Source organism: Clytia hemisphaerica, unplaced genomic scaffold (assembly GCF_902728285.1).
Source record: "Clytia hemisphaerica strain Z4C2 unplaced genomic scaffold, Clytia hemisphaerica genome assembly, whole genome shotgun sequence".
In the NCBI taxonomy this organism is placed as follows: Eukaryota; Metazoa; Cnidaria; class Hydrozoa; order Leptothecata; family Clytiidae; genus Clytia; species Clytia hemisphaerica.
Window position 1 is genome coordinate 226,900 of NW_027103671.1, and position 20,095 is coordinate 246,994.

The following is a 20,095-nucleotide window of genomic DNA, read 5'->3' on the forward strand; positions in this document are numbered from 1 at the left end:
AATATGACCTGTTATATCTACTTTACGTCAAAATTTCTATTGTTCAGTATGTTTTGATTGCAATTGGACATGAAGTAATTCAATATATTTTCTTTCGCAACAAGAATTCTGCAAAAAGTCGTAACACGGGAAAATGCAAACCATTATCAAGGTGGCCTCTTCCAGAACTTATGCAACATGGAAGTTTTAAAAAGCATGATTCAATTTTAAAATCACATTTCTCTTATTTTCTAAAAATTCATTTTTATTACAAAATTTCACCTGAATAAAAAAATTTAGGAAAAATAATATTGACCCTAGCAATAAATAAAACGTATTGTCAATTTCACGAAGGGTACTTAAGTCAAGTTATAAATAAAAACAGTTGATTTGAATTTCGTCCATCAATTTGTCTAATTTCGTTTTTTATCCGATAATGTCTCAACCCATTCTTGGGAAGGAGACTTGTGCTTTTTTGTCTGTCGCGTCATCTTCGCGCCATAAACTTGTGACGGTCTTCCATTGCGAGTAAAAGTGAATTCCCTAAAAAAAAATTTCAAAATCAGTTATTCCTTAAGGCATATTGTTCACATAGACTCAGACATTTATTTCAAAAAGTGACTTTGAGAACATAATTAAACATTTTACACCCAACTTCCTACAAAAGTAGCATTCCTTTTTTTGGTATTAAAAATTTAAAAATAGCAGAAAATTGCCTGTTTCCTTTCTGATGGACATCGTGCTTACATCGCGAAATTTCCTTCACAAGTAACAAAGTAACGATGATAATACTCGAACATTACTTTGCCAAACACCTGTCAACATAGGGCACAAATAGCGCACCGACAGCAGCAGAGAACGGAACTGGAACTTACAGCTTTTCCGTAAAAGTTCATATCTCCACGGAAAGATCCACGAGATCCGGTGAAAGAAAACATGGGTAAAGGTACGGGGATGGGAACATTGACACCAATTTGTCCAACATCAACTTCTTGTGTGAATTTACGTGCAGCTGAACCAGAGTTGGTGAAAATAGCTGTTCCGTTACCATATCTGTTATTGTTGATTAATTCGATAGCCTGGTAAGATATAAACGTTCAAGTTATTTCTCTGGTTTGGACTGTTAACCTTCTGCCATACTTGTTCCAATTGTTAAAGTGGGCAAAAGGTTTGCCGAAAGTTGGCTGTTGGTTGACGTTGAAAGTGGGCAACGCATGGTTTGGACAGAAAACTTTCTGCCCGCTTTAATTCACAATCAGAATAGACATGACGATAAATCTATCACCAATACCAAACAGTATTTTAAATTATTATCTTAAATTATTTAGTTGTTATCGTGTCATTTTTGTCACGTACTTTTGGAGGGGATTAATTAATCTTAAAGATTGACAACGCAAATGAATAGAAAATTGTAATTATTTTGTTTGATATAAAACTGCCTTGGTATCAATTCGAAAATGAAGAAATAAGTCTTACGTCATCCAAGGTGTCGGCGTTCAAAATAACCAAGACAGGGCCAAAGATTTCTTCTGTGTAACATTCCATGTTCGGCTGAAATGGAAAAATCCATCAAAACAGTAATGTATTTCACATATTTGTCTACTAAAAAAATATTTGGATCCGTATTCTTATAGTTCGGACCCCCCCCCCCTTTCTTAAGGGAGGGATGACACCTTCCAAAAAAGTGAAGAAGGGAGGATCAAAAATTTTCACTAAAAAAGGGGGGTAGCAAGGAGGGGGGTCGTTTAAGAAGGGGGGCTTACATATATTGTAGATTATTTTCCAGCACTGTTATGAAATTTGGTCTGCATGAAAGGAAGTTCTTTATTTTCACTAAAAAGTGGTATTATTTTAGCCAGACTTAATTTTTCTTTACTGTTTCCCTTCCCTTTTTACCATAAAGAATTTAGCTCGAAATCTTTGGGGGATAGGCATTTTTAAAGGTTGGGGGGATGCCAAGAAGGGGGGGGGGTCATTTAAGAAGGGATCCCCTTTCCACACTATGATTCTTAAATCTCTAAGCTCTCGAGAAAAAAAAATATTAGAAATTGAACGCTATTTTGAAATATGTTTACTAATTAAATATAATGAAAATCGTAAAATGGAGAAGAATCTTACCGTAACGTTTGATAAGATGGTTGGTCCGACAAAGTTTCCACTCTCGAATCCAGGTACTGAGACACCACGGCCATCCAAATCACACTGCAATAAAAAATAATAAAATTCGTCCACCTAAGTAATGGCATTTAACAATAATGTTTTGGTTGCCATAAGTTATATGGCTTCAAAAGATACCACAAGAGATGTGAAAATAAGGAATTTTAGAAGTCAAGATGTCAATAAAACAATGTTTTGAAAGGAAAATGGAAATTCACTTAAAATTGAGTCCATATTAACATTTTGCTGAATTTCGAGACGGAAAAGCTAATGTATGGTAAAATGAAGCTGAGTTCTCACATTTTTAAAATTAAATACATTCTTACACTAGCTCCCTGATCGATACCAGATTGGATGAGCCTTTCAACACGTTCTAGAGAGGCTTTGGAGATGACAGGTCCAACATCAGTATTCGGTTGATCACCTGGATAGGAGAAAACAAAACATTTCTGAGATGAACAGTAAAGATATAATCCAAATTTTCAGAAAAACCGAAAGAAAACAAGTTGCAGAATAACGAACGAACAAAGAAGTAAAACCAACTGTTTTTCACAATAATTCATCCTCTTTCAGAACTTCATCAGGTATCAATCCCAAATTTTTATATAGACCTACTGGCAATCTGTCACACCTGTGCTACTGTACTATTTATCATATATTATCCTAATTTGGAAAACGGTTGTCCAAGTGATCAAAATCAAACGGATGAAATGGTTCAGACATGGATGCAGAAAATCGAGCACATTACTCTCGGGTACCTACTAGCCGTCCCCCCCCCCCCCCCCCGCTAATAAATTTTTCGAAAATTTTCCACCCAGGACATTCTTATTCCAACAGCCCCCCCCGCTTATTAATTTTTGGCAAAATATTTTTGAAAGTTCTCTCTTTTGTCCTATATATTAGCCTCATTTTCAAAAATTTTCCACCTAGGACACTTTTATTCCAACCCGCCCCCCCCCCCCGCTTATTAGGTTTTGAGATTTTTTCTAACCCCCCCCCCCCCCCCCCCCCCGCTTATTCCAATCCCCCCGGATATTGGGTACCCGAGAATACTTCTCTTTCAGAGCTTCAAGCTAGATTTCCCAACTAAGACACTGAGATGAAGACCACAAAAGAGCTGACACAAGATTGCAACTCCTAGAACGCAGCACAAGAGACTGTCTAAAATGGGCAGAGTTCGTCAGAAGAGTTGCAAGGGGTCGATAGACCTATGCTACAGAGTCAACTAAGTCAAGTAGGTCAAGTCGATTTGGAAAATTATAAAAAAGTTGGATTATTAAAGATCCTTATGTTGGAAGTGAATTCCACGAGTTCCAGCAAACTTATAAAACCCTTGTTGAAGAGCTTATCGACATTTTTAGAGAGAAATTTGTCATGTTTGACATACTAAAATATTCTTTATAAATCGAGATATAGTTACCTGAGTTTACAACAAGTTTTTCTGTTCTCTCGACGAGGTCTGGGATCCATTTTTGAGCTTCTCCAACAAAGACTGCAGTTGACAAAGCCATACAACGTTGGCCGGCAGCTCCGAAAGCAGCACCAACAAGTTGATTCAATGAAGATTCTTTATTAGCGTCTGATAATACAACACCGTGGTTTTTGGCTCCCTAATATGAAATTGGTTGCATATACAGTGTTCCCTTCAACTAGTATCTCCATAACATGCTTGATATTTACAGTCTCACACTACTATACAAGTATCTCCATAACATGCTCGATATTTACAGTCTCACACTACTATACAAGTATCTCCATAACATGCTCGATATTTACAGGCTCCACTTAACAAGTATCTCCAACATGCTTGATATTTACAGTCTCACACTACTATACAAGTATCTCCATAACATGCTTGATATTACATCCACACTACTATACAAGTATCTCCATATGCTTATTTACAGTCTCACACACATATACAAGTATCTCCATAACATGCTTGATATTTACAGTCTCACACTACTATACAAGTATCTCCATAACATGCTTGATATTTACAGTCTCACACTACTATACAAGTATCTCCATAACATGCTTGATATTTACAGTCTCACACTACTATACAAGTATCTCCATAACATGCTTGATATTTACAGTCTCACACTACTATACAAGTATCTCCATAACATGCTCGATATTTACAGTCTCACACTACTATACAAGTATCTACATAACATGCTTGTAGTCTCACACTACTATACAAGTATCTCCATAACATGCTGATACTTACAGTCTCACACTACTATACAAGTATCTCCATAACATGCTTGATATTACAGTCTCACACTACTATACAAGTATCTCCATAACATGCTTGATACTTACAGTCTCACACACTACAAGTATCTCCATAACATGCTTGATATTTACAGTCTCACACTACTATACAAGTATCTCCATAACATGCTTGATATTTACAGTCTACAGTCTCACACTACTATACAAGTATCTCCATAACATGCTTGATATTTACAGTCTCACACTACTATACAAGTAATCCTCCATAACATGCTTGATATTTACAGTCTCACACTACTATACAAGTATCTCCATAACATGCTGATATATTTACAGTCTCACACTACTATACAAGTATCTCCATAACATGCTTGAGTATTTACAGTCCTCACACTACTATACAAGTATCTCCATAACATGCTGATATTTACAGTCTCACACTACTATACAAGTATCTCCATAACATGCTTGATATTTACAGTCTCACACTACTATACAAGTATCTCCATAACATGCTTGATATTTACAGTCTCACACTACTATACAAGTATCTCCATAACATGCTTGATATTTACAGTCTCACACTACTATACGAGTATCTCCATAACATGCTTGATATTTACAGTCTCACACTACTATACAAGTACTCCATAACATGCTTGATATTTACAGTCTCACACTACTATACAAGTATCTCCATAACATGCTTGATATTTACAGTCTCACACTACTATACAAGTATCTCCATAACATGCTGATATTTACAGTCTCACACTACTATACAAGTATCTCCATAACATGCTTGATATTTACAGTCTCACACTACTATACAAGTATCTCCATAACATGCTTGATATTTACAGTCCTCACACTACTATACAAGTATCTCCATAACATGCTCGATATTTTACAGTCTCACACTACTATACAAGTATCTCCATAACATGCCTCGATATTTACAGTCTCACATACTATACAAGTATCTCCATAACATGCTTGATATTTAACAGTCTCACACTACTATACAAGTATCTCCATAACATGCTTGATATTTACAGTCTCACACTACTATACAAGTATCTCCATAACATGCTTGATACTTACAGTCTCACACTACTATACAAGTATCTCCATAACATGCTCGATATTTACAGTCTCACACTACTATACAAGTATCCCATAACATGCTTGATATTTACAGTCTCACACTACTATACAAGTATCTCCATAACATGCTTGATATTTACAGTCTCACACTACTATACAAGTATCTCCATAACATGCTCGATATTTACAGTCTCACACTACTATACAAGTATCTCCATAACATGCTTGATATTTACAGTCTCACACTACTATACAAGTATCTCCATAACATGCTTGATACTTACAGTCTCACACTACTATACAAGTATCTCCATAACATGCTTGATATTTACAGTCTCACACTACTATACAAGTATCTCCATAACATGCTTGATATTTACAGTCTCACACTACTATACAAGTATCTCCATAACATGCTCGATATTTACAGTCTCACACTACTATACAAGTATCTCCATAACATGCTTGATATTTACAGTCTCACACTACTATACAAGTATCTCCATAACATGCTTGATATTTACAGTCTCACACTACTATACAATATCCCCATACATTTGATATTTACAGTCTCACACTACTATACAAGTATCTCCATAACAGCTTGATATTTACAGTCACACTACTATACAAGTATCTCCCCATAACATGCTTGATATTTACAGTCTCACACTACTATACAAGTATCTCCATAACATGCTCGATATTTACAGTCTCGCACTACTATACAAGTATCCCCATAACATGTTTGATATTTACAGTCTCACACTACTAGACAAGTATCTCCATAACATGCTTGATATTTACAGTCTCACACTACTATACAAGTATCTCCATAACCATGCTTGATATTTACAGTCTCACACTACTATACAAGTATCTCCATAACATGCTCGATATTTACAGTCTCACACAACTATACAAGTATCTCCATAACATGTTTGATATTTACAGTCTCACACTACTATACAAGTATCTCCATAACATGCTTGATACTTACAGTCTCACACTACTATACAAGTATTTCCATAACATGCTTGATATTTACAGTCTCACACTACTATACAATACAAGTATCTCCATAACATGCTTGATACTTACAGTCTCACACTACTATACAAGTATCTCCATAACATGCTTGATATTTACAGTCTCACACTACTATACAAGTATCTCCATAACACGCTTGATATTTACAGTCTCACACTACTATACAAGTATCTCCATAACATGCTTGATATTTACAGTCTCACACTACTATACAAGTATCTCCATAACATGCTTGATATTTACAGTCTCACACTACTATACAAGTATCTCCATAACATGCTTGATATTTTACAGTCTCACACTACTATACAAGTATCTCCATAACATGCTTGATATTTACAGTCTCACACTACTATACAAGTATCTCCATAACATGCTTGATATTTACAGTCTCACACTACTATACAAGTATCTACATAACATGCTTGATATTTACAGTCTCACACTACTATACACTAGTTAAGGCTCTTATTCTTAGCTTATTATTGGCTGTAAAGAACTAAGTATGTGAGTATTGGGGTTTTAAACTTTTTAAAGTCTTTTGAAGAGTAAAAATAGTTAGAAAGAACTGACGTTGAGTGTACCTACCATATTAGATTGAACTCGTTTGCCATGCTCAGATCCTGTTTCGTAAATGTATTGACCCTGAAAAAAAGCATTTTAAAAAATTGACTTGCCTGAATTCTTTAACTGCATGAAGAGAACCATTGCTATGAGATAATGTAAAATGGAATAGATGTTAAAAGGTTAGAATTGGATAGAATATTGCTTACAGCATGATCAGATCCAACAAAAGAGATGGCTCTGATGGAAGGATCTGTACACAAGAAATCAACAGCTGGTTTGGTTCCGTGGATGACGTTCAAAACACCTGGTGGGATACCACAATCCATTGCCATCTCGCACAATAACATTGCTGCTCCTGGATCTTGTTCTGATGGCTTCATGATGAAGGTATTGCCACAGACAAGGGCCATTGGGAACATCTGAAAAGATAATTTGATGAATACAATTTTATTACCCCTTCTAAGGATATTCGATATTATTGAGGGAAGGGGGCAAGCAATTTTTATTAGCTCAAAGAAGAAAAATAAAAAGAATTGATATAAAAAACAGCGGATTGAATTAAAGAATATACTCCAGTGTATGGGTATTTCAGATCATTGTTAACCGGTTACTTTTTCGAAGCGGGCTACACGGCTTTTTTGTGCACAGTTGTGCAATGCAATTGGTTCTTTTCGCATAACGACGGGCCTATACTGCCCAGAGTTGCCCGTCGTTAAGAAAATTCATTGTGACGTCACTTTTTCAAAGGAAAATGAACAATACGTTGACATCATTTCTCTCATTTTTTATTTCTGACGTCAGAAATTTTGATCTCTTTTACATGTTAGGCAATTATTTTCAAAGATAAATAGTAAGTGGTCGTGAGAAAATTTAGCTATGTTTATAATACATTGTTAACCGGTTACTTTTTCGAAGCGGGCTACACGACTTTTTGCGCAATGCAATTGGTTCTTTTCGCATGACGACGGGCCTACATTGTCCAGAGTTGCCCGTCGTTAGGAAAATTCATTGTGACGTCACTTTTTCAAAGAAAAATGAACAATGCGTTGACCAGCGTTGACATCATTTCTCTCATTTTTTATTTCTGACGTCAGAAATTATAGCAATTTTTTATCTCTTTTCGCTTGTTTTTTCTTCTTTATTTCGCTATTTTTCCTGGATAAAGCGCTAAAAATCAATCAAAGCTGAAGGAAACGGTTAACAAATACAATAATGACCGGTTTCTTTCGGGCTGTACTGAAAATATTGCCCTCGGTCAACGCAACAACCTCGCAAGCTTGGTCGTTACTTGACCTCGGGCAATATTTCTCAGTACAGCCCTCACTAACCGGTCATTATTGTATTAATAATGGTCGGTTTGAAAATAATTGCCCAACATGTAAAATCAACAATACAACCAAGTCGCTGATTTTAATAAATATTTTAGTTGACTTACCCATAGAGGAATCATGGCAGGAAAGTTGAATCTATGAGTTAATAGAAGAAAATAATTAACAAAATCCAATTTGCACATAAATTATAGTTCTCGTAAGAGTTATTGGGATATCGTGTGTTTAAAGTTGATAAAGTATTTAGGAATGTCGATATTTCCACCGTGACAAAAAGTATCGAAAATCAGTCTGCAAGCAATATTACAAGACTTTTTGTAACTGTAAAAATGTCTAATTACTACTTAAATCGATTGGATTCATAAAACAACAAAGCAAATTGTTCTTTCCTTATCTTCCTTAGAGGTTAGCAGAAAAAGTTGGTCCTTACGGTGTAATGCCAGAACAAACACCAAGAGGAACTCTGTAAGAATGTGTGTCCATGTCCTTTGAGATACCAGGCATGGTTTCACCAAGCTGCAAGGATGTAATAGAGCAAGCATGCTCAACAACCTCTAAAAAAGTAAATTAATTGCGGTTTGAATGAGTTAGGATATTCATCTTTAGCAGGAAAGTATATTGTAAGTAACCGACGAAGTCAGAAAAAACACATCATCTTTCTAATGAATATTTCGGCCAACTGGCCTTTTTCAACATAAAAATGGATTTATTTGACAAGGTTTATATACTAATTCTATATACACAAGGGAAAAAAAAAATTATAGGTCTATTGACAATTAAAAAGTTCATCGGAGAATAAAAGTTAAGAAGGCGTTAAAATGACGGTTAAATGTACAATTGTAATTAACGAAAATAAAATAAGCTCGGGAGAATAAATAGGGTAATAAAATATGATAAAGTAAAGAAGTTTTTTCTCAAAAGTTAAATTCCCGCCTGACAAGACGACAAAAAGAACTAAACAAAAAAAGGGTAAAAACCTAGCCATAATCGATCATCACTTCCCTCTCATTCAAGCCCTGAGGCTCAAAGGTCTGGAGTTTGTTAATCCAGAAATCTTCGCGTACCCGAAGACTCTGTTCATTCTGGGATTGATCAATTAGTGTAAAATCCCAGTCCTCCATACCATTATGACCCTCCTGACAAAAATGACAGTGAAATGACATTTGAGGCGCTGTTTCACCTGAACTGCATTTCCGGAAACAAGATTTATAGTTGTTAAACCTGTTTCTAAATTTTACGGTGCTGCCTACATATTGTTTTTGACATGATTTGCATGTCACTAGGTAGACAACATGTTCAGAATCACAGTTCAAATGACACCTGATTTCGTACTCCTCCGATGTTATTGAGCTCCTAAAAGATTTTGTTTTAGTGATAGAAGGACATATCAAGCAGCGTGTTTTCTGACATGCTTCAGATTGACCTCCTGTCTTCTTAGGTTTTGAGAGTTTGGATCGAACAAGAAGGTCTTTGAGGCTTTTGCCTCTCTTAAAGCCAACGATAGGTATGTCAGAAAACACCTTGCGATGTTCTTCATTCGCCGCTGTGAGGAGTACATGAATGTCTCGCAAGACATTCTTAATGTTGGCAAAGGCAGGATGATAAGTTAGATTGAAGACCAGTTTACGTCCACGAGCTTTTTTATTGTTCTGCTCTCTGAAGAGCAAATCATCTCGCTTCGGTTCTCTGGCCTTCAGAATTTCTCGACGGACTAGTTTGTCACTGTATTCTCGTTTTTTTAGCCACAGTGCTAGCTGGTCGCATCTGAGGTCAAAAAAAGATTGTTCTGAACAGATGCGATTTAAGCGTAGGCCCTGGCCATAAGGAATGGCCTTTTTTGAATGAAATGCGTGGCACGAGGATGCATCTAAATACTGATGGGTATCAGTGGGTTTGACATACAAGTCCGTCACTAACTTATCATTAACCCTAATAATTTGGACATCTAAAAAATTGACAGAAGTCGGAGAATATTCAAAGGTAAATTTGATAGAGGAATGGAAATTGTTAATGAATTTCATGAAGTCTTGGAGGTGCTCTTCCCCATGCTCCCAGATCATAAAAATATCATCGATATATCTCCACCAGGTCTTAGGTTTTAACTCGCAAGCACCCAAAAGCTTCTCCTCCAAGTCAGCCATGAAAATAATAGCATATTGAGGGGCCATTTTTGTGCCGATGGCAGTACCCCTCTTCTGCTTAAAAAATTGACCATTGTGTTCAAAATGATTGTTTTCTAGAACACATTCAGCAAGTTCAACCAAAGAGTCAGTTGAGATTTTTTTGTCTTGCCTTTGGTCAAGTTTTTTTCTAACAGCTTCCAAGCCTTCATCATGAGGAATATTAGGATAAAGTCCTACGACATCAATAGTACATAACAAACTTCCTTTAGATAATTTTGGAAGCCCTGATAGTTTTTGTAAAAAATGATTGGTATCCTTAATAAAAGATTGGACTGTTTTGGCAAGGGGCTTTAGGTGATAATCAAGAAAGGCTGAAATATTTTCGGTGTAGTAGCCACAGTTAGAAATGACTGGCCTCCCAGGGACGCTAGATAGACGCTTGTGGATTTTTGGGAGAAGATAGAACCTACCCAACCTGGGATTATTAACAAGAAAATAATCTAAAGTCTTATCACCAATGTCACCCCTAACCTTTATCTTCAAAAGGCAACTTTCAATTATATCAATGAGACGACTTCCAACTGTGGTATTAAGTTTTTCATAGACATTTCCATCCCCCAGCTGTGTTTCCGCTTCCGCTAGATAATCCTCCCTGTCCCACACAACCACAGCTGAACCCTTGTCTGCCTCTTTGATAATAATTGATGAGTCGTCTCTTAAAGTTTCTAAGGCTTCCCTTTCAGGGCGTGTAAGATTGTTATACGTCAATTTTGTATCAATATTATTTATCTCTTCTTCCAAACGACTTAAATAAACCTCGATGGCTGCATCTTTGCCCCTAGGATTAAAGGAGCTTTTTTTCACAAAAGGATTTGGAATAAACTCCCGGTCCTCCTCCCGAAAAAACCACCGCAGCCTAAGTTTCCGACCAAAAACTTCAAGCTCCTCCTTAAGTTTATTTTTATTAACTCGAGAAGGAGTGGGAACAAACTTCAAACCCTTTGAAAGAAGAGATATTTCAGCTTTTGATAAATTTCTAGATGACAAGTTGATGACGTTTTCGCTTACAAACTTTCCTACATATCTATCATTTGTATCTTTATTGCAACTATTGTCACCCATTCCAGTAGATTCCAGGGTTACCTCTTCAAAATTTTCCGATTCTATGGACTCCCCAGTAGAACTGTTGCTCTGACCCGAAGTTTCAAGGCACGAGTTATCAACAGACACTGACGAGGTATTGCTAGTGTGGTCCAGGGTGAGCAAATTCACCATAATTGTAAAGTCCTCAGATAGTACTTGTCCATAATCAAGGAGAGAGCTAACGAAGTCAAACTGTTCCTTATGCTTATCCATCCTTTTCCCCACATCAGAAAGTAAAAATTTGTTCTCACCACACAGCTTCCTTAATTTCTTCTTTTTCTTCGCCAAGGTCTTTACTTCCAACTTTTCCAAATCAATAACTAATTTCACGAGCCAATCCGTCATCACATCAACATCCGTCCTGTTTGCAAAGTCACTGACACCATCCCAAAAGTTTGTTTCCAAAGAAATTCGTCTTTCATTGATACCAATAATTAAAGTTTCCAATAATTGTTTCTCAGTGTGTAAGATTGTCTCGTTCCATGTTGCAAGTAATTCGCCATCTTCGAAAGGAATGAAAGGTTGCTTTTTCAGAGCCAGGCCAGCTGGTATGAGGTTGAAACATTTGCAAGTCTCGAGGAACGAAATATGATAAAAGTAGTTCAATGCTTTAATCCCACATCTGTAAACGGACGCATAACCAAACTCATCCTTCTCAAATAAATCCATGATAAAAACAAAGAGTACTGGTGCATCAAAATATCTTGTCACAGTAAAACCAATTTTCTCCGTCTATGCGAGAGTGTATAGAATATAACGAAGTCAGAAAAAACACATCATCTTTCTAATGAATATTTCGGCCAACTGGCCTTTTTCAACATAAAAATGGATTTATTTGACAAGGTTTATATACTAATTCTATATACACAAGGGAAAAAAAAATTATAGGTCTATTGACAATTAAAAAGTTCATCGGAGAATAAAAGTTAAGAAGGCGTTAAAATGACGGTTAAATGTACAATTGTAATTAACGAAAATAAAATAAGCTCGGGAGAATAAATAGGGTAATAAAATATGATAAAGTAAAGAAGTTTTTTCTCAAAAGTTAAATTCCCGCCTGACAAGACGACAAAAAGAACTAAACAAAAAAAGGGTAAAAACCTAGCCATAATCGATCATCACTTCCCTCTCATTCAAGCCCTGAGGCTCAAAGGTCTGGAGTTTGTTAATCCAGAAATCTTCGCGTACCCGAAGACTCTGTTCATTCTGGGATTGATCAATTAGTGTAAAATCCCAAATATAATAAATATACACCTTATTACACTAATAAGTAGACATGTAATTAACATGAATCAAGAAATTTTGTGTTAATTAAATCCCCTTTGATTAAAACCAGCCGTGGTGTCCTTGAAAAAGCAAATTTGTGTTAATTTTTGGCGTGTTAATTTCAAGGCTGTTGATCATGTGCCTACTTACTTTCGTGTAATAAGGTAATATAAAAAGCAGAACATAACTTTATATCAATAAAAGTTGGATGTATTAAAGTCAGATAAGACTTCACAAATCTACTGTAAGACAAATAAACTGTAACACTTAGCAAGTAAGTATAAGTATTCATTCCCTATCCATTAATGGGTTTCTTTGTAAGTTATACAACAATTTATGAATAATACTTACGCAATCCTCTAAGAAGTTCTCCTTCAGCATCAGAAAAAGTTTTTCCATTTTCCAATGTAATGCTCTTAGCAAGAATGTCCTAAATGAAGAAGTCATAATATTAAAGACCTATACACATCCTATTAAAAATTGAAATAATGAGAACTCATTAGGCTTTTAAACACGTATGGCATTTCCTCAAAAAGCTTTTTTAAAGTTTTCTAAATTTTTTCATTAAATGGAAATACAATAAGAAAGTAGTGGCCTCTATGATTTCAAGAAATTTTGACAAAAAAATCTTCTTTGCTAATAAAACACTTGTTGTTGACTGATTTTTTGTAGCTAACTCTCATAAATTTCTATTAAACAAGCTAGATGCTGAATGGACCTACCTGATGATGAAAGTTAGATAGCAATGCGAGGAGAAAGATGAAAAAAATCAGTCAGAAAATATAGCGTTTAGCAAAAATGCATAACGCAAAAAATTCATCATTGATTGTTGATGGGGGGAGAGGAAAGGGTTGTAAGGAAAAAATAGAAAGTTGTGGTCGCAAAAATCAGTTTTATTGACAATTGAATCATACTTGATGGTGAGCATTGTTATCAATAATGTTTTGGTGTGAAAAAAATTGAAAATATAAGGAAAAAATCCAATGAAAATCTGCAAAAACGACGATTTCCGGCATTTTCCACCAGAAGAAATTATTCTCAAAAATCGAACTCGGCCATGTTTTGAGCATTGCGAATACGCATCTCTCTGAAGAAAATCAGAAAAAACAAAAGATGAAAATTCGAGGAAATGTCAAAAAACCGGTTTTTCCGGCTATTTCCGGCATTTTCGGCCGAAAAAAAATGTTTTTCGAAAATCGAGCTCCGTCACATTTTAGGTATAGTCATTTTGCATCATTGTGAAAAATTTCAAAAAAATATAAAGTACAGCTCGAGAAATTCAAGAAATACTGTCTTTCCAGCGAAAATAAGGTTGTTCCGGAGATTTTTAACTAGTTCCGGCTTCAAAATTCAATTTTATTGAAAATTGAAACATGCTTGATGGTGGACATTGCTATTAATAATGTGTTTGAATGAAAAAACAACCATTTTATTTAAAAGGAAAAAGCCCAATAAAAACCCAGAAAACGGCGATTTCCGGCATATTTCAGGCATTTTCCGCCGGAAAAAATTTCTTCTCAAAAATCGGACTCGGCCATGTTTTGGGCATTGTTAATACGCATCTTTGTGCAAAAAATCAGAAAAAACTAATGATAAAATCTCGAGAAAATGCCAAAAAATCAGTATTTCCGGCATATTTCCGGCTTTTTCGGCCGGAAAAAAATGTTTTTCGAAAATAAAGCTCCGTCACATTTTAGGTATTATCATTTTGCATCAGTGTGCAAAATTTCATAAAAAAATATAAAGTACAGCTCGAGAAAATCAAGAAATACCGTTTTTCCGGCGAAAATGGGCTGCACCGGCGATTTTTAGAAAGTTCCGGCTTCAAAAATCACTTTTATTGACAATTAAACCATGCTTGATGGTGGGCATTGCTACAAATAATGTTTTTGTGTGAAAAAACAACGAAATATAAGGAAAAAGTCCGATGAAAATCTGCAAAAACGGCGATTTCAGGGATATTTCCGGCATTTTCAGCCGGAATAGAATTTTTCTCAAAAATCGGACTAGGCCATGTTTTAGACATTGTTAATACGCATCTTTGTGCAAAAAATCAGAAAAAACTAATGATGAAATCTCGAGAAAATGCCAAAAAACCGGTTTTTCTGGCATATTTCCGGCATTTTCAGCCGGAAATGAATTTTTTTCGAAAATCGGGCTCCGTCACATTTTGGGCATTACCATTTTGCATCTTTGTGCCAAAAATCAGGAAAAACTAATGAGCCAATCCCGAGAAAAGTTGGTAACGAACGAACGAACGAACGAACGAACGAACACGGGTTAATTTATAGGACCTCCACCGGGGTAGGTCCAAAAATAACACAAACCATATTATCCTTGATCTTTTGTTGATATTTGAACATGATAGATTGTCGAGCCAAAATGGAAGAATCTTTCCATGTTTCGAATGCTAGACTAGCAGAATCTGCTGCTGCTTTCATTTCTTGTGGTGTAGTTTCTGGACACATACTGACAACTTCATTGGTTGCCTGTAGGAATCAGAGAAAGTACAGACAAAGTTAAAATAGAAACAAGACGGGCCTTCCAGCCTGTAGGAATCAGACAAATTAATAGTAGAAATAATGAAATCTTTAAGCTCCCTAGGCCTATATCTATCTGGAAGTCTGTCTTTATACAATTTATTTTTGAATACTTGTCATAATTGTTATAATTTTTGGAATTTTTCTTTTAATTTTTGGAAATTCTAAACATCAGTATGCTGGAAGATTATCCATCAAATAAGATATCGGAATTACAATAACTCTTGCAGACCAGACAATGTACAACCATCTAATGAACCCTTCTATGTAAAATTTTAATATGTTTGAAAAAAAATACTAGAGCTAATACTTACAGGGTTGGTGACTGGAATCCAGTTGTCGGTTTTACTATCAATGAATTCTCCATTGATCAAAAGTTTGGCAGTTGGCTGAAAAAAAAACAAAGCAATTTACTTGAAATTTGAAAGAATTAGGAAGTGTAATCAATGACATAGGCTCAAGCTGAATAATTCAAAAAAGCAATTCAATCTAATATTCAACAGCCTCAGAGTTTTTGAAAATTTCAAAATTGTAAAAAATGTAAAATTTGTACAGGGGTTTGACAGACTAACATGTCAAGATGATCCATCTGTTTTATTTTACTGTAAATAATGTTTTAATATCTTTTAATTATATGAGGTTTTTTAAAGGATGGATAAAGATCCTAGTGAGAAATATGTGAAAAGATTTTAAAGGTATATTTCTTATCTCAAATACTTACAGCTCCACTTGAGTATGTTCTTGACAGCAAATTTGGCTAAAAGTGAAAGAAATTAATTGCATGTACAATTTTCATAGAAACTTCAAATCTTAATACCAAAGTTTTATTAGATGATAAAATTTGAATTGATTCAGTCTGGAGTTTCAATTTTTTTCACCTCAATCAATTAGTATCTTACAATTTCAAGCCAGCACTTATCAGCAAGATCTAAGAGTAGAATATACTCCACTCCAAAGGTACGTATTTATTTTAAATTATTTATTTTTATATCCAAGCTCTCTTCACAACCTTCCGAAATCCGCTTTTATTATAAAACATTCAATTGTTATATATACCTCTTTACTTTTGCACATAATCTTTTTTATACATGCTTAGCACCTTGTTGCTTTACTAATTCTTCTTTTTTTAGACAAAAACTCTTCTTTTTAGGCATGAATCCCTTAACCCTCAGTAAGCTGAATGCAGGAACAAGATGTTTAAACAAAATCCACAATGGGCAAAGGTAGTCTAAATAGATTACGACGCCCCTCAAACAACATCACACATCACTCCAAAGGTACGCAATATTAACAAAAATTGACTGCCATTTGAATACAATCAGATCTATTTTTCCATTTTGTTTCTAGGGGCGAGTTGAGTGATTTTCAGTATTTTTGTCAGATGTTGCCTTTGGATAGTTGAAGAACTAAAAATTGTGAAGGTCCAATGACACCACACCAGTGTGCCAAAAAACATGAACTAATATATGCCATCATATGTGTCAGAAAGATTGCATTCAGCAAACAGGTTTTCCTTTGAAATCTTTGAAACATGGAACTTCAAAATAGTATTTTTTTAAAACTACTAAAGGTTAAAAGATAAGATACCTTCTAATTTTCTTCTGAGTAAAAGGGTTTTGCACTTGGTTTCTTATCTTGCAAATAAGTCTGTAACCCTATTGATCAACCTATCACTCCCTCTCTCCATTGTTTGACTAGGGGAAGTAAACAAACCATGCACAGTGTGCAGGGGGATTCAAGGTCCCACCTGAAATTTCAGGTCCACCTATTTGAGAAACTTCGACCTCATATCGGGCCATTTTTTATGCCCTTTTCATCCATGTCTAACCTGACATCACCCTACCTTTTTAAAGTATTGACTGCATAGTTGACTTGCCTTATATACAGTCACATGTATAAAACCCTCTCAAAGTTTGCTATCAAAAGTTAGAGTTTTGAAGTTTCTTAAAAGACTTAAAAAGTTAAAAAGACGTGTATTTACCTCCCTTACACAAGTATTGCAGCTTAGAAAATTATGTGCTTTTTCATTTAATTGAAAATAAGCTCTGGTGTGCTTTTAATACCCCCTGAGAGCTAACATTTAATCTGGGTTAAACTTTTCTCCTTTCCATTTCAATACCATGCTTACAATTTATCAAATTTTATCAGATTTTTTTTCAGGAAATCAGGAAATTTTGCCATTCTGTATTTTCAAAATCTTAATTTTTTTTTTGGAATTGAGAAAATTTTTGGAAATGCGGGAGATACGGGAGAAAATCCTGAAAATGCGGGAGATTTGGCTGAATTTTTTCCCGCAGGAGAAAACGTTGGCATGCAGGAGTTTCCCGCCCAATGTGAGAGAGTTGTTGACAGCTATGCTAAAAGGTTCTGGAGATATCTGCGATATAATTACAATAGCACTCCCTGTGCTAATCGTGTAAAAACTAACTGCACATGCGCATATTATTAAAACATCAGCCGACTCATGGTAGTGAAACCTCATGTTTTTTCATTTTTTCGATATTTCGATATTTCTTGTTTTTGACCAAAGTTCGTCACCTAGGGACAAATTTTTTGTAACCATGTTTAAACAGTTTTTCAGAACATGTTAAAATCACTTGCTCTGAAAGCACCCGAAGAGCTCCGGAACTTACTAAGGTTGAGAAAAATAGTGTTTTTTTAGTTGCTTCGGAAAACTCCAAAAATTTCCGGAGCACCGGGAGGGTCCTGAATAGACGATATCGGCTTTCCGAATTCTCCCCGAATGATTACCCTTGATGCATTGCGCAAAAAAATTCACGGACAATTTTGACTTCTGAATCTTTTTGCGCAATGCATCATGGGTAATCATTCGGGGAGAATTTCGTTAAGCCGATATCGTCTATTGATACCACACAGTAATAAGATAAAAAAATGTTTGGCCATTTTTATATGATAGGAAAGTTCAGGAAACCCACTAATTCAATTTTGGGTTTTGAATTACAGGACAAGTGTATTATATACCACCGTGAGTGGTCCTAAATCCGACACCCCTGCCTAAATCCGATCCCCCAAATAACTGCTATGAAAAAAAATTCTATGTTTACAAACATTCCCTAGCTCCAAGTTGAACAATAAACTGTATTGCAAAAACTCTCGCTCAAAACAAGACATCTAACAAAATGACTAAAATGTCAAGATGTCAATTTAATGTGATAAAAAAAGTGTGAGTTGTAAAAATAATTACCTCTATTATTCTGAATCTGTTGCTTGTGTTTAAAACATTAACAATTTTGTAATAAAAAATTATGTTTTGTATAAGAAGCAATTAATGTTTTCGTTCAATTAGTTCAGTGTAATCAAATCTCTCAGTTTAAATGACACTTTGGTATTTTCATTGCGTCATAGCGAATGGTTTGTTTTTATTTTAGTTTGTATCTTTGAAAGACCCCATCGAATTTAGGCAGGGCTGTCGGATTTAGGACCACTCACGGCATGAGATTGGGTAACTTAAAATACAACTTCGCAGCTCAGCTCACAGCTCTACTCTACCATTTTTGTTTTGATTTAACTTTATATTTTAATGACCAGCCAGGTCATTCATTTGAGGGCTATGCATGTTAGCCTCCACTGATGCAAGTTACCTAATCTCACGGCATTTTTTTATAAATAGACACAAGTAAAAAGTCTACATATCTGTCGTAATTTTGGAACAAACTATTTTTTCTGGCAATTCTGTTCAGCTCAAAATTAATTTCTAGTTTTTGGCTGAAATTTTGGAACAGCTTGAATTCTAACTTATCGATTCAGAAATCTTCCTGGAACAGCTCACCCATTTCATTCAAATTGAGATAGATTACTATATAAAATAGAGGCCTCCGACTGGAACATACACAGCTTTTTATCAAAATAATGTACCCTGGTGTGGCTCTACCCATAACATTTAGTTGCTGCTAACTTTGTTTTGTAATTCGAGACAGTCAATTGTGACATCTTGACAAAGTGTGCTGTTTATTTACAATTGACATCAGGAGGGGTAAGACGATCAGATTACACAAAAATCTTAAAAAAAGGAACATTTCTCAAATTTTGAAGTTAAAGAAGAGAGGCAATCTAACTTCTTACCTTTACTGTTCTGAGAACATTCTTGAGTGCTCTATGTCCAATTTGAGCCATTTTCTTGGATAGGAGTATCAAGTGTTTTAAGTCCTTGACCTTGTCAATCTGTGATCTGTGTTTGAACTGCTGGGTGGAGGTGGAAGGAAGGAGCTTCTTGCAAAAGCTCAGCCGCACGAGAGAATAAATTTTGAAAAAACGTTACGTACAGGACGATGCGAAACCAATATTTACTTGTCAATATGTCAGAGTGTGAACGCGATCGACATTGTACATAGTCTCTATCTCAATGCGGGTGAATATCGTCAAAAAGGTAAAAAAGAGATGTTTTCAATCATCCCTCTCTGTTATTTCTGTACCCCTTTTCAGCATTTAGCAACTCCCTAAACCACACCCTGTTCTAAAAAATTGGTAAAAAAACATAAAAAGCTGGGGAATAATTCCCAAGAAAACTATAATTTAATTATAGTTTTCTTTGAACTTGACTATGAGAATTATCGCCCGCGCGCTGCTGTGACAA

General features: G+C 35.4%; 1 protein-coding gene across 1 annotated transcript; it reads right to left on the reverse strand.

The window, feature by feature from the left end:
- Positions 1–199: 199 nt before the first annotated feature.
- On the reverse strand, positions 200–19,786 carry LOC136803349 (probable methylmalonate-semialdehyde/malonate-semialdehyde dehydrogenase [acylating], mitochondrial). The gene is made up of 15 exons (XM_067060076.1): positions 19,585–19,786; positions 16,223–16,258; positions 15,816–15,890; positions 15,289–15,450; positions 13,313–13,391; positions 8,860–8,983; positions 8,537–8,567; positions 7,308–7,520; positions 7,123–7,179; positions 3,557–3,746; positions 2,463–2,560; positions 2,098–2,181; positions 1,456–1,530; positions 855–1,058; positions 200–522 (listed from the first exon to the last, which is right to left on the reverse strand). The coding sequence occupies exons 1-15, from the start codon at positions 19,633–19,635 to the stop codon at positions 421–423; spliced, it is 1,581 nt and encodes a 526-aa protein (XP_066916177.1). The 5' UTR covers positions 19,636–19,786; the 3' UTR covers positions 200–420.
- Positions 19,787–20,095: the final 309 nt, after the last annotated feature.